General features: G+C 36.4%; 1 protein-coding gene across 3 annotated transcripts in view; it reads left to right on the forward strand.

The window, feature by feature from the left end:
* The window catches only part of LOC137287382 (coiled-coil domain-containing protein 181-like), a 37,163-nt gene that overhangs the window by 16,623 nt on the left and 5,868 nt on the right, over nucleotides 1-14,672 (forward strand). For 2 of the 3 annotated variants that reach the window (XM_067819640.1, XM_067819641.1), the window contains exons 2-5: nucleotides 4,009-4,178; nucleotides 4,748-4,949; nucleotides 5,955-6,775; nucleotides 7,931-7,963. In XM_067819640.1, coding sequence (XP_067675741.1) covers nucleotides 4,017-4,178; nucleotides 4,748-4,949; nucleotides 5,955-6,775; nucleotides 7,931-7,963 — 1,218 coding nt within the window. In that variant the 5' untranslated portion in view covers nucleotides 4,009-4,016. The remainder of the gene's footprint in view (nucleotides 1-4,008; nucleotides 4,179-4,747; nucleotides 4,950-5,954; nucleotides 6,776-7,930; nucleotides 7,964-14,672) is intronic. The other variant, XM_067819642.1, reaches the window with a different exon arrangement.

Genomic DNA, 14,672 nt, shown 5'->3' on the forward strand with positions numbered 1-14,672 from the left:
TTCAACTGTGGACCAGTCAATACATTTTGTCACCTAATTCTTCAGATCAGTGTGATGCCAATTTATTGTAAACAGACAATTGTCATGTTGATAGGGATTCGTTCTGAATATTATTTCAGTTTCTTGTTTCAAAGGCTGACTAGCTTCTTCAGTATCATGTTTTATACCTGTTTGATAAAGCATTTTAAAGTCCTTTCTAAAATCATAAAACCAGTTACTGTTGGGCAAGGGTACTATGTGACCTTTGTTATCTCCTTTTGGCAGCTGCATGGATAAGGTGTCTTCTGACAGTCTGTTTTTTCATCAATGTTACCAGTGCAGTATGCAGTGTAACATTCTGTCACCAGAATGATGAAAAAAATGTGAACTTTATATTAAGTGGGGAACATAATGAACTTAATTATTTGGAATTTCACGTTTGGATTCAAGTAATCTTAAAATTGTCTGAAGTTTTTCACAGATGTAGACCATATATATGCCCAGATCTCAACTAGCCAATTTATATCAATATCAAATACATACTGAAGTGTATCTATCTGCAATATCCTCATACATGCTAGTCTTATGGCTGATTAACTGTTTTGTATTTTGGTTTGTTCATGTATGTACTGCCCTTCGTCACAACAGAGGAACTGAAGTATTTTTATCTATGTCATATTTAGGATTACACTTTCTTAGTAAACTTTTGTCACTGATGATATTATATTTTATATGGTTGCAGTTGAACATTATTTCTATTACATTGTGGTGCAACAACCCATTGTGATTGAGATCTTTGTTGTTTTCCGCTTCAAACCCATGAGCATGAGTGTGGACATGTTTACAAATTGAGAAACGTTGATCAGGTTAAACCTAAATTTGACCGACAGAGGTTTCTGGGAGGCAACTCAGTGCAGGGAATTGTGCACTTCAGATGGCTGGGCTTAGCATCTACCCATAACATGCTGGATTTTGTGAAACTGTGTCATTAGTAATTAATATTATTTGCAGTATTGAAAAACTCGGATCAATACTATTTTTTACCCGGAACTTAAGTCATCCAATAGGAAATGTACAAAATGTCCATTTCCGATCGCACTAAACAAGGAATATAAGTCATCTTCTAATGACTCTTGTTGGCAATTGTTTTGTACAAATATTTTTAAGTCATAAATTGAATATCATAATTTTGTTGACATATTTATAAATATAAAATGAACATGATCATTGCTGTACAGATTTGTTCCTTTAGCCAGCAGGATGCTGATTTTCCTAGCTTATAATAAAATTTTGTTGCTGGTAATAATTCACTAGAATTATTTTCAGTTTTCATCCCCACACCATAATCAGCTGAAGTTCTATTCAAACTGACAATGAACCTATAAAGAACAAAACAAAAAATGCTAGAACATAAATCCTATTGCACCCAGTGAGTCTTGGTGACGAATGTAGAGATTTAGAAGGGATACTTAGCTGGCGTTCAACAAGCCAAGGGATAATAGTCAGATTAGAGACAAGTGCAGATTACATTATAGGCTAATCGGATAGAGACCTGAGGAATCAATAAATGCACCAAGCTTGGTATAGAGTGTTAGGCAACAAGGTGTGAATGAGGCTGCCAGTTTGTTGGGAGGGACAAACATGTCCAGTTTGTTTGCTTATCTTTCCATCGATTGGGACACCCAGAGAATGCAAAACGCCATGTTTACCAAGTTGAAATGGTATTGATTGTCGCGGTAGTGGTGATGAGTTGATTGACGTCGTGGACGTAGGGTGGGAGGAGAGAGTTAATGTTTGTTGTGGTTACTCTGCTGGAGGGTTTCCTTGACCTCCTCCAGACTTCCATCCAACTGTCAAGACGGCAATGAAGATGGAGGTTAAGCATGATGAAAGTTGCTTTGCAGAATTACATACTTGATTTGTTATTTGATTTATTGGTAAGTCTGTGATTTTGATCCATACTGAATGTTCAAGAGATGAATATTGGCTTTTTTTGCAGATTTTTGTTCATATGGGAAATGATGGAAAGCAAACTCTTTTGGAAATCAAAATTATTATGCAGGTTGTTTTTGGTTATTGTAGTTGGTATGTTTTTGATTTTATGATGTGTTTAGTACCATTTGTAGTGTAAGAAACTTTTTATAACTTGGTAGTAGTGCTGTTACCATGTTTAGTGAATCAAACCGTTCCCACCATGAATATCAATTTTTAAACTTATCCTATCTCATGTTATGCATCTCTCTTCCTCACTTCGACCATGTGTGGAAACGTGCTGTCACCTTGAAGAGAGATGCATAACGTGAGATATGGTAAGTATTTAAATATACAATTTATAGTTAAAATTTCCAATTACTTTTCTAAAACTGAATAGTCATGATTTTATTTATGTGCTTTTACTGGCCAGACCAATTTTATTTCTTGTTTTACTGATAGTCGCCTGCCATATTTTTTCAAGAATAAGAAAAAAAACAATAATTTATTTTCCCTGCTCAAAAATAAAGTCCTAATGTTTTTGTTGGCTAAAAATGTAAACTCACAAGAACACACTTTTTAGGGTGTTTTTGACCCATATTCACTTCATAAACTGCCAGAAGCAAAATATTTTGAGCATTTAGAAGGAATATTACTTTGACTGGAAATTTTATTTCCATTTTTCTTCCTGCCCACCTTTAGTTTTTCCGAGGACAAAACCCGTAAAACAAGAAATATGATTGGTCTGGCCTTACTTGAATTTTGGTTTTATTTACAAAGCGAGGCATGCAAAGTAACATATATCAGGTCAAGCAGGACAGTTGACAGTAAGGTGGTCAGTGGTCATCATTAAGACCAGTATTCATAAATCTTAAAAAGTGTCCCTTATGTGTAACATATCTACTTTGGATTTGTTTAACTGGCTAGAGAACAGCTATTGCTGTATTTTAGCACTAGCAGTATTTACAAAATTACTTCTCCGTTTGTTTAATTAATAAAACCGAATTAATTATGATACTTAATAAGCTCTTCACCAATGTGTCCATCACCTTCACTATAGCCAGTCATGTTTTTATATAATGCAGCAGAAGTGAATCATGGCAGTATAAAGAGATGTTTTCTTATAACTAACTGTTACAGTTATTGCCGTTTTGAATTTCTCATGCTATTTGTGAAATAATCCACATATTTATATCATACAGTAACCTCGAATAATCGATTGTGTGACTGTTTGAGTGTTTATTTTACAGTAGATTTATGGGGAATGAAACGATTAATGACTTTTATTAACTTGAACTTGCAATTATGTAGGACGTGGGACAGGCCTCGACTAAGTTAAAAATTGTTCTATTGTTCATAACTTTGTTTTTAATTTTTTCTTTTATGTTACTTATGGTGAAGAATTTTCTTTTGCTGTCCTATATTGTTGTCACATATCATTAGGAAAATTACGGGAATTTTGCACACTGTGCAAGTGTGATACTGATGTTTTGGTGATGACACAGCAAAAACTGTTTGCTAGCCAGTACACAGAAGTCTCATTGGAAATAATTCACAGTGCATGTGGAAAATATAAGTTTGTTGCCCTTGGGAAAGTACAAATATCATTGTATTGTCATTGCTTTATATTTTAAGTTTCATCTAAAGGTCTGGTCAAAAAAAAAGAAAAAATGAAAACATGAGCAAAGAAAGAAAAACACAGCCAGACAATATAATATTGGGGAGAAAATGTTGAAATGAAGGTTCCAATATTCTTTTTTGTTTTTCTGAGTGCGACATTTCAATACAGATACTTGTATCGTTGTCAAGCAGTAATTTAACATGATGTGGAAGGATGTATTTATACTGAATTAGAAAGAAAACAACATGATTAATTATATTAGTGTCTGATAATGAAAGTGGTTTATCATACTGCCTTGTGTATAGAAACTTAGATTTAGCAGGGCAAGTTACAAAGCAGATTAGATAAAAAGAATTTTGAAATTTACTTGTCCAGTTACACCCCTGTGATGTGTGAGATACATAAGATTTGGATGAAACTTTTGGATGTACTTCCAGGTCTAAACATGTCAGCAGCTGTGGCCGTGCCGCCCCGTATTGAGGTGTCCGACACTTCCCAGATAGGGGCTGACTACGACGATGACTTTGAGGACTTTGATAAAGAGTTGGACTCCTTCATCACGAGTGAGGAAAGCTCTCAGAGTGACAACAAGGCAGCTGAAGATAAGGTAAGGTTCTTGGGCCAAACCCATCCTTTTTCTGGAATACTAAAGATCACAAAACAGTGCCTTGTCTCATTCAGTGTGCTTTAGAACTGAAATGAGAATTGAGGTTACATTGTGTGATATAGCTGATGCTAGTGATAGACTTTTCTTGACAATTTGGATCATTACTATTAAACGAAATATTAAGCTTTAGCTGCTGACCCCAGACTTGACTATCACAGTCTACAACATTAGCTTGTAGTCAGAAACCAAAGCCTGATATGATTATGATAGGTCTCTATGTAATGACACAAAATTTGAAAAAAACATGATAGCGGATTTCTTGTACATACTTTTGTATGAAACAAAACTCACACTGTCAATTTCTTTCAGGGGCAGTGGAGTAGCCTAGTGGTTGAAATGTTCACCCATCAGGTGACATCAGACCCAGGTTCCAATCCCCACATGGGTACACTGTGTGAAGCCCATTTCTGGTGTCCCTTGCCGTGATATTGCTCAAATGTTTCTGAAAGTAGCGTAAAACTTAGCTCCCTCAATCAATCTGTTTCCCTGGTATTTCTTTCCTTGTCCAGGAGTCAAGCAAGAAGCAGAGTAGCGATTCATCAGACAGCCAACCTGAGAAGGGTACTGAGGAGATTGAGAAGGGGCAGAAGGAGTACTCCTCGCGAACAAGCAGGTCGTCAGAGTCAGACGGAGATGACTACACCTTCAGTGATGACCAGAAACGGGCCATGATGGAGCTGATAGCACAGAGACAGGAGAATGACTTCCCAGGTACGCTTGTGTTTTCACTCATAATCTAGGGGTGGTGGGGTAGCAGTGGTTAAGGCATTGGCTCGTTACGCCAAAGACCTGGGTTCGATTCCTCACTTGGGTACATTGTCAGAAGTCTATTTCTGGAGTCCCCCTACTGAGATATTCCTGGAATATTACTAAAAGTGGCAAAAAATTGAAAATCACTCATGTACTATCAGTTACTAAACTTTCTCATCTTCAGTGGCTCCATCTGGTATGAAGTTAGCATAATTGTTTAATTAGGATGAAGATGTGACCTATCTGGGTTTAACAAAGCTCTTTTAGCCCTATGACAATAGTAAGTCAATCTTACAGTGTAGGAGGTAGGTATGCTACATGGAATGTTGCAAGATATTAATCTTACAAGAGCTTTGTGAAACTGGGTCCTGAGCTGTAAACCACAAATCAGGGGAAGGATTAGTACTATTTTGATTTAGTACAAAGTTAATTCTATGAATTTTAATAAGCGTGAATCACTATAGAACAGTGAGACTAACAGGATATGTGTCATAAACACATTCAAAGGCTAGTCAGATGTCACCTGCGTAAAAGCAGGAAGACAGTACAGTTGTTGATGTCACCTCATCACTTCTTTCACCATGGTCACTAGCCTGTTTCTGTACCTTCATCAAGTAAAGGATAATGGTTGATGAAGACACCTGTATCAAAGTTCAACAGTAATCTCAGTTGCCATGGAGTTTGTTTAAATTATGAAAACTGTAAAAAGATAATTGCTTGTTTCATAAAAAGTTTTGCTTCTTGATTGATTTATTGAGACCTTATCCATAAAATATATGAAAGGCAGTCTGTTCATTTCACATAACAATGAAGATATTGACTAAGTTCCACTTGCCGAAAAAAAATTGTAGCACCAAGTTGATCATGACTAGCATATTGTAACATTGCCTTATGATTATTGAATTACTAAGATCATGTTTTGGCAGGGGATCAAGTCCTGAAAGATGTGTTAATGCTGGGTTGCAGATGAGGATCCCCCCGAGTATGATGTTAAGGACCGACTGATCCAGCTGAATGCAGAACTAGCCCAGGAGTCTGACCCTGGAGAGAGGGCACACAAGGTCGGCTTCAAGGAAACTCTTGTTGATCTTGTCGCTCCCCCACCAGACTTCAGTGATGATGAAGATTCGCAAAAAGCAAAATCAAATCCTACAAGTCCTCGTGAAAGTGAAGTTGTGTCCAGCAAATTCTCGGTTGATCAGAACTCAAAATCCACAGAAGGGAAGAAAAAAACTGTAGTAGTAGAACGTGAGGGTAAATTTGAGGTGGTGAACATTGACGATTTAACTGCTACCGAGCGACAGTTGTATGTCTCTGACCCGGACCCTGAACCTCCAGCTAAGCAGGACGGGCCAAAGAAGACTGAAAAAAACGTAAACAATTCTAACATACACGATAAATCAAAACAGCCTTCTCCTCCTAAACTGCCAAGACCTGCTACAGCGAATGGGCACACAAATCGTCGAGCACTTCGACCAGTGCAAAACAAGCAACGACCAAAGTCAGCAGCACACCAGGTTAACAGTGAGAGCAGGTCACTTGAGAACTCTACCTATGAATCACCTTATGCTATGTCGCCAGAACAGAAGGAGTTGGCACGGCAACGAGCAAGGGCAATGGAGGATCATAGACGTGAGCAGGATAGACGGAGACGGGAGGAGAAAGAATCTGAGCAGAGGGAAAGTGAAGAAGCTTTCCAGGCCTGGTTGAAGCAGAAGAGAGAAGAAATCAGAAAGAGGCGGGAACGGGAACTGGAGGAGAAAAAGAAAGCGGAAAAAACTGACAAGGTGACCATTAGTCTTGTTTGCATCTGTATTTGGCCATGGGAATGTTACTGTTGGGTGATAGTCCTGGTGTTTTTTTTCATATGTTTAACATAATTTAGGGCAGCGATTCACCAAAAGTATTATGACTGATAAGTCATGAATGAATTTTGGCACATAAATCAAACAAAAATCTTTAGCTAGTACCTAGTTTACAAAGTGAATTAATCTACAGTCATTTGATTCACTGAGACTGTAGCTTTGCAACATTCTCTTCAGAGTTATGTCCCTTTGTCCAAACAGATTCTGGGTCTTGATCTCAATTCTTTATTCTTTGTCTCACCATGCAATTTCATTGAGTTTCATATGATGTTTAGTATCTGAATCACTTAAATCTGACTCATTGTGATATAAATGAAGTGTGTGTCTTTATTTTATGGTGAAAGGATAAAATCCAATGCAGACACAGCCTCCTCTATATTCAGACAGACATTATTTCAAATGTCACAAGACATTATCACACGGTTCAAACTATTATGTTTAACAACATCAAGCATTTCAAACTGTCTTGTATCTTCATTGAAATATTTCACTTTGTCTAAAAATGAGAAAACTGAAATTGAAAAAAAACAAAACAAATAATACATTTTGCATTATGTAGACTGGTTCTTGGATATGTATACAAATTCACAACAGTATTTGTGTACAACTATGCATTACTGATGTTTTGTATTGTCATGTCTGTAGTGTCCATGTCTAATCTTTCTGATCTATTTTTTATCAAAAAGAGTTATAAATTTGATGCTGCCTTTTCAAGTACTGAAAACAAGTTACCAAGCCTTCCACTCAATGTATGGAAGTCTGCCAAAGTCATCACTCAACTCTAAAACATTTCATGGTTCAATACTTAGGTTGATAAGATCAGTCGTTATGGTTACCTCCATCAATCCCCTACCTAACAGAAATCAATTTTTTGTTGACAAATATTTGGAACAATTTTCATGAAATACATACTTCAATCAAACATGTATATTTGGGGGGGAAATCCCCAACAAAAGATCAGTGAGGTGTTTTGAGAGCCATTAACACCAACATACTATTTCTGTCTAGCAGATGCTGGACTGTCAATTAATTGAGTACATGATGTAGATTCTTATTTGTTTTTTGTTGACGAATCAGGATTGGTCGGATGGAGAAGCAGACCTTTTGACAGTAAGACATTTCATTACAAATTTATAACTCTTTTGCCATTTTTATGTGTGAATGTACATGCACCTGCTGCCTCTGGTGGTGTTGATATGCATGGTGCATGTTCCTCTGCACTTCTCCTATAACTACCAATACTCTAAACATGCAACTTTCCAAACCCAAGACAATATGTTCCAGTGTCTGCACCCTAGAAAACCCCTGAGCACTTCAAATCAATCAGATTGACTTAAGATGGACAAGGGAGATAATCAAAACATGCCTGTTACAATAACCAGCAGACGTCCATTTTAGACATATCCCTCTGACATCATCATTCTGTTATATCAGTTTTGCTGGGATGATTTCTTTTGGATATGTGGAGCATGTCATCATGGTTTTAAAGATGTAAACTTTCATTTCACGAAATACATGTAGATAGTTGAGATATTTAACTTCATTCAGCTAGCGGAATCTAAGCTTGTTTAGTGTACATAGATCTTTTTCGCTTTAGAAGCTTGTGAAATGGATACAATGATAAAAAAACCCAAAATAATAGTTGTAAATTTCAAAAGTGTTTAAAAGTTATAAAAAGATGTGTTTGTGGTTTAAGTGACAGATTTACCTGAGGTCCTCTCATTTCTTATTCTCATTAATGGATGCACTATAGGCTTTAAGTTGCTCTGCCAGCTAGTGGTTAGGTTAATAGTATGTTCCATACATTTGACTCAAACATAACTCATTTTCTCTCCGATGTCAAAGAATAAATATAATTTATCTTTTAAAATCCAGAACATCACAGATTTAACGAAAGTATTCATTTCCATACTGGTCCCATTGGTGTCTCCTAAATGCCTTGCTTTTTGAAACTTGACACCTCAGTCTAAAGGTTCCTTGAGCAATCAAATCATTGCGCCGATATGGAATCTAAGTTTAGATGATAACTATGCTGAGAGTACCTTGCTATATGAGTGCTCAGTATCCTCCAAGTCAAAACCTATGGGAATACAGTTACTTACTTAAAATCCTTCTACACCTTTTTAATACAATATATCTGATGTGCAGTGTGTGTTCCGATATCCAAATGAATCACTTCTGTGATGTCACTAACTGGTGATGGTTGGCTATCTGTCAGGTGGTGGTAGGGCGACGGTGTGTGTCATCTAACCCATCAATAGTCCATTTACCATTGCTGATCATTCAAGAAGACTGAAAAGACTACAGTGTGAAAATATTGTCTCTTGATTAAATGTGGATGGTTGTTTTGAGATTCTAGTTATCAATAGTATTATTAATGGTAAACTTTGAAAAGTCCCTGAACTTTAATTGTCACGAGTTCATGAACTGTCTCTGCATTGTCCATGGACTACCTGGAGTCAATGGTTCATATACATGGCAGTGCAACTGATATTTTGCATACCTTGTTTTTGATAGTGTTTAAGTTATACACAGAAAACTGTGTGTGCTACACAGACTGACTAAAACTTTTCTCTCTGATTTCTCTATGAGGAAATGACAATAATGAAATTTCAGCAGAATTATTATTGATATGCATAACAAGATTAGGTGCAGGTGTGTGATGTATGCCAAACATTCCTACATGTATAATTTTTGTAGATTACCAGGTTTACTCAAAATATACATATTACAATATTTTAACCAACTGATACATATTTTACAAAATAACACACCTGCTGAACAAAGTTGCCAAGTCACAAAATGCATTCTGGCTTTTCTTGAAAACTTCATACAAATCTGATCAACTAATGAACATTGCCCATTTTTGAAAGACATCTCTATAATCCGGTTCATAACAAGGAAAGGATATGTGTGCCCAGTTAAAAATTAACTTATTTTAAATTTGTGACTGCACAAAAAAAAAAAATCCAAAGAGCTCAGGACAATCCTTGATTTCAGGCAGACTCAATCCAGACTTATGAAATTGTTCTAGACAGTTGACTTTCTTTTTAAGTTTTTTCTCAAGGGTTTCTAGAGACAGACGTACTAAAAAGCCCAAAGTAACCAAACATAACTGCTTCTGGATAAAAGGCATACAGGTATATAAAAGTACAGTGGAAGCTGTCTAAACCGGCACTCACTGAGACTGAAGAAATTATCCGGTTTAGATAATGTGCCAGATTGTAGAGCTGATGTTAAATGTACAAGCCGTGAATGGGATGAGATTTTGTGCCTGACGTTGACAACTAGCCGGATTGGACAAATGCCAGCTTTCACAGCTTCCTCTGTATACAAAATGTCTGACCTCTAAACTGTTTTGTCAATCAGAAGAACCAGCTGGAACCAGAGGAGCCAGCTCTGCAATCTTTCCAACCATTGTTCCAGGTACACTGCCGAGTGTTGCCGCTGTCTCTAGAGGCATAGTTGCTGCATGCACTTCTTCCTGTCTGTATTGTGTCTATTGTGTCTATTGTGTCTATTGTGTAATGATGTAGTTTGATCATAAATTTTCATGAGTGTTACATTGCTACCTCAGTAGTTGTTGTGTATGCAGGGGTTCAAAAGTCCAGTTGCCCATTGCCCGGGACAAGTCAGTTTTCATTTCAGGCAATCAAGTAATGGTATCTTACTTGTCTGTGGACTACTAGATAATTTCTATTTAAGGTTTCAGAATGCAAATAATCTTGGATTTCATTTCATATCTGCTCATAATGAAGCCATTAATGTTTGCAATGATAATAAAGTAGAGCTAGTAGAGTTTGAAATTATCACTATTCCATAAATAGTCCAGTAAACATTAACATCACACATTGTGTCATAAAATCATGGTAAGTGGGAAGTTAGTCAGGACAAGTCACTTTCTTGAAGTCACTTGCCCGGTGCCAGTGGCTTTTCAAAATATTTTTGAACCCCTGGTATGTGTAAATGATTTGTACTGATGGTGAATAGTGCTTATTATCACTCATGACATGCAGATCAGTAATCAGAGCACAGTAAATAATCAATAAGCAGTGTAATTGTAAACCCCACCACAAAACGTTATTTTGCAATACTGGGGCACAATTATAACATTGTGTGAACAAACCAGGCATAGAATTACACTATGATTAACAGCATTGAACATACTTCAGACACACACAAGTCACTTGTTTAAACATACTTTATGAAATTTAATTTGATGTTTGATTATTTTTTCAATAGCAATAAGTCTCCCAAGTGAGATCAATCAACTGACTGATTATTCGATCTTTCACTCCAGCAGAAGTAAATAGTGCATTGGGATATTTGGATTAACTTGCTCCCGTCATATCATTATGTTAGCTAAGTCCAAGAATGATTCTGATTCATTCACTACGTTCTGGTGTAATCCTATTTTTCAGAATAGTTACTTTATTTTTTACCAAATATCAATATTTTTGCCAGGCAATCAGTGGGCACAGAGTTGCCACCCTTGGATATGCCAGAAACCTTCGATCATGAAATATTCCATATTTTCTGGATTGTGTGTTTAGGTTAGTCTGTGCTGTTGCTGAAACATTAGCCTTGGTTCTCAAGCATCGAGTTCCCTCACCATCTTGTCATGGAAGTTGTTCACATTGAATTGAATAATTACACAGTAGAGTTTCAATAGCTATACATCACACTTTTCACCTGAAATGTAAGCAGTGTGTAGAGATGGTGTTTAATTGTGTTGTTTCCTAGAGGTACTTCTCCCTAGTTTCCTTCATTATGTTCTTCTTCCCAGTTTGACTGTCTCTGTTTCCTTTCCATCTTTGAGTGTTTCTTGAGCAAATCCTGTGTCACACTCTTCTAGCCTGACTGTTGACATCGTTAACATTGAACAGTCTTCTTCACAAAACGATTGGCTAGGACTACTTTTTGATTTCTAATTTGATACCTTTCTGGCTGGCAATATAATATTCTCTCCATTAGAGATCAGAAGCTTATCTTAAGAACCTTAAAAAAGAAGGATGAACATAATATTTAAGCTACATGTAGTTAACATGGAGATCATGTCAAGTGAATCTGCTAATCTGCTCGAGCTGTAACAATACACTCGCATATTGGGTGAATCGAACCGTAGCCCTTCATGAATACAATTCATTATTCATGGTCACCAGAATCGAATATGAATGAACATTTACAGTTTTTTTATCCGAGCATGTTTTATTTGAGCCTTTATTGAAATGAGATATGCAATAATGGAATATGTACTAGTCGTAATGTCAGTAATGTTAGTTTGCAATGGCTGTACATGGTACATTGGACTATAAGTATTAGTCTAATACATATCAAATTTGAGTGTCATGTCAGATCACTGGTTATTACTACAAAAAACTAACAGTCAAAATGGGCATTCAGTATTGTGCATCAATCACTTAACTACAATAATGTATTCTTGAATAATTATTCATATTCATGACCCAAGATTTGTGATACATATCATATTCATCACATAGTTTATTCGATGCAGCCCTACTAATCAACATGGTTTTGTTTTGAAAAGTGACAGATCTGTAAACAAGTGAGTAAAAATGTTGATAATGCATGTGAATCGACATGTTTAACCAGGAAGTCACTTTAAACAATGTTTCAAATCTTGAATACTCATAGTTGTAATGTTACAGATAAACGTTTCCTTTTTCCACTATCCTGTCTCTAGTCTTTCATTCATCTGTTTTTGCGTGACTTTAGTTTTCATGGCTGTTTGATGACTATGTATTTGTGCTTCAGTTTGTGTTGGCTATCTGATGCTTCTTTGTGATGTATATATCTGTCTGTATGTTCTAGTGCCAGTAGATGTGACATGGGGTTTAACTTCACACTTGAGAACATTTCGCTCATTTGACAACATCCATGAATGTCTGTGTGTGGCTGCTTGTACCAGCGCAGATTTAAACTGGTTTTGGCGTGCTAGCTCACTGAGATATCATACCACAGTTAAGCATGAATACCCCACTCAGACACATTATACTGATTCCCAGCTGACCAGTCCTCGGTGTTGTACCCATTACTGCCGAGGGCCATTCAGGGACCAACAATTACAATATTTTGACGGCTTTTGGTATGATGCTTCTAGGTGCAGGTGTATAGTGAAACTACAGGTTTGACCTCTTTATTACATATCCCAGTCATATTATATCATGGACATTTTGAAACAAATGTCTAGATGGTTAATTCTGTCAAGTTATTTTATCTCACATACTGAAATTCTGCAATCTACGGACGACACTGAGGGAAAACTGAATTTAGAACATGTATCCTTAATGTTCTGAGTCTCAGAGTCTTTACCCAAACACACAACCCATTCATAATTGACCGTTTTCTTCCACAAGCATTCAGCACACTTCAGTCAAACCCAGTATTTCGCCATGAATTTGAAATATTTTTGATATTGCAAAGGCCTGTTCTATTTTACCCACCGAGCCAACCCTACCTAAGATTCCCAGCTAGTTTTAAATTGAGATAATGACTTTATTCCGAAAAAGAGACACTGTGACACATTGTGACCCAAGTGTGAGATGAAATCAATGCATGGAACAATAAAGACACATGTTCTGAATTCTGTCTGCAATCAGTGTCAAGAACAGATCAGAGAAATGCAGTATGTATGACAGAATAGAAAATTATCAACTGTTCAGACACCAAACAAACAAAAAACAATTTGTTTCTAGTGTTATACGTTGGTCCAGATTGTTGTACTGACAAGATGTAAACTGAGTTATTTGGCTGTATGACATTGGATATGTACTGCAAACAAACTCCTTGATAGGATTGAAAGGTTGATGCATATATGTTTGGTCTGTTTGGCTGACCAATGATTTGCAGTTGCAGTTTATAAACATATAATACTGGACGAAATGCTGATCATAATCAATAAACATCGGTCCGCTTTCAAGTAAGCACACCATAGGGAGACATAAGTACATATATAATTATCCATACATGTTGACAAAACAGCAGTTCGACAACTAACTGGTCAGACTTGCCAAATATCACTAATAACACATTAACTGCACTAAATTTACGTTTCATGCATTCCTCCTTGTTTTGTATTCTTCAAGCACTGGATAGATTAGGTTATAAAACATTCTTGAAGTAAAACAGTACTTTCACTATTCATTTCATTTATTTACTTGAAGTTAAAAGAATAATGAATATATTTTTCCAATAACTTTGGCTTTATGGGATACTTTATGTAGAATAAAATTGACAACATAATCTACATTAATAGTATATTTTTCTACATTAAAGTAGAACTTTAACCATACTATTTGAATGTAACACTAGATGAAGATTTTGGATGTTTACAAACCTTATGTAAGATGGCAGCTTTGAAGGACGCTGATCTGTGCCATTCAGTTAGAATTTATGACTAGATGACTGTTGACACCATTACATGGATTTCCCCTTGAGTTATAGCAGTTAAAGCATTTATGACTAGATGACTTGTGATGCCCATAGTATTTTACATGGATTTCCCCTTGAGTTATAGCAGTTAAAGTATTGATGACTTGTTGCCCCATGGTATTGTATGTGGCTTCCCCTCTCGAGCTATGGCAGTTGAAGTACAGTCATCCCTCACAATAACGCGGGTCTTGGGGTCCACGGATGACCCCCCATGTTATTAGACATCCGCGTTATAGTACCTATTACATAATGTGGAACAAAGGCAGAATTAGATTGTATATTCCAAGGACATAACAAAACTGCTATTTCGTGAATTTGGTCCAGTGAAAAATATATCGTATCGTTGAAGGTGAAAATAAACAAACTT

The sequence above is a fragment of the Haliotis asinina genome, chromosome 6 (genome assembly GCF_037392515.1).
Source record: "Haliotis asinina isolate JCU_RB_2024 chromosome 6, JCU_Hal_asi_v2, whole genome shotgun sequence".
Lineage (NCBI taxonomy): Eukaryota > Metazoa > Mollusca > Gastropoda > Lepetellida > Haliotidae > Haliotis > Haliotis asinina.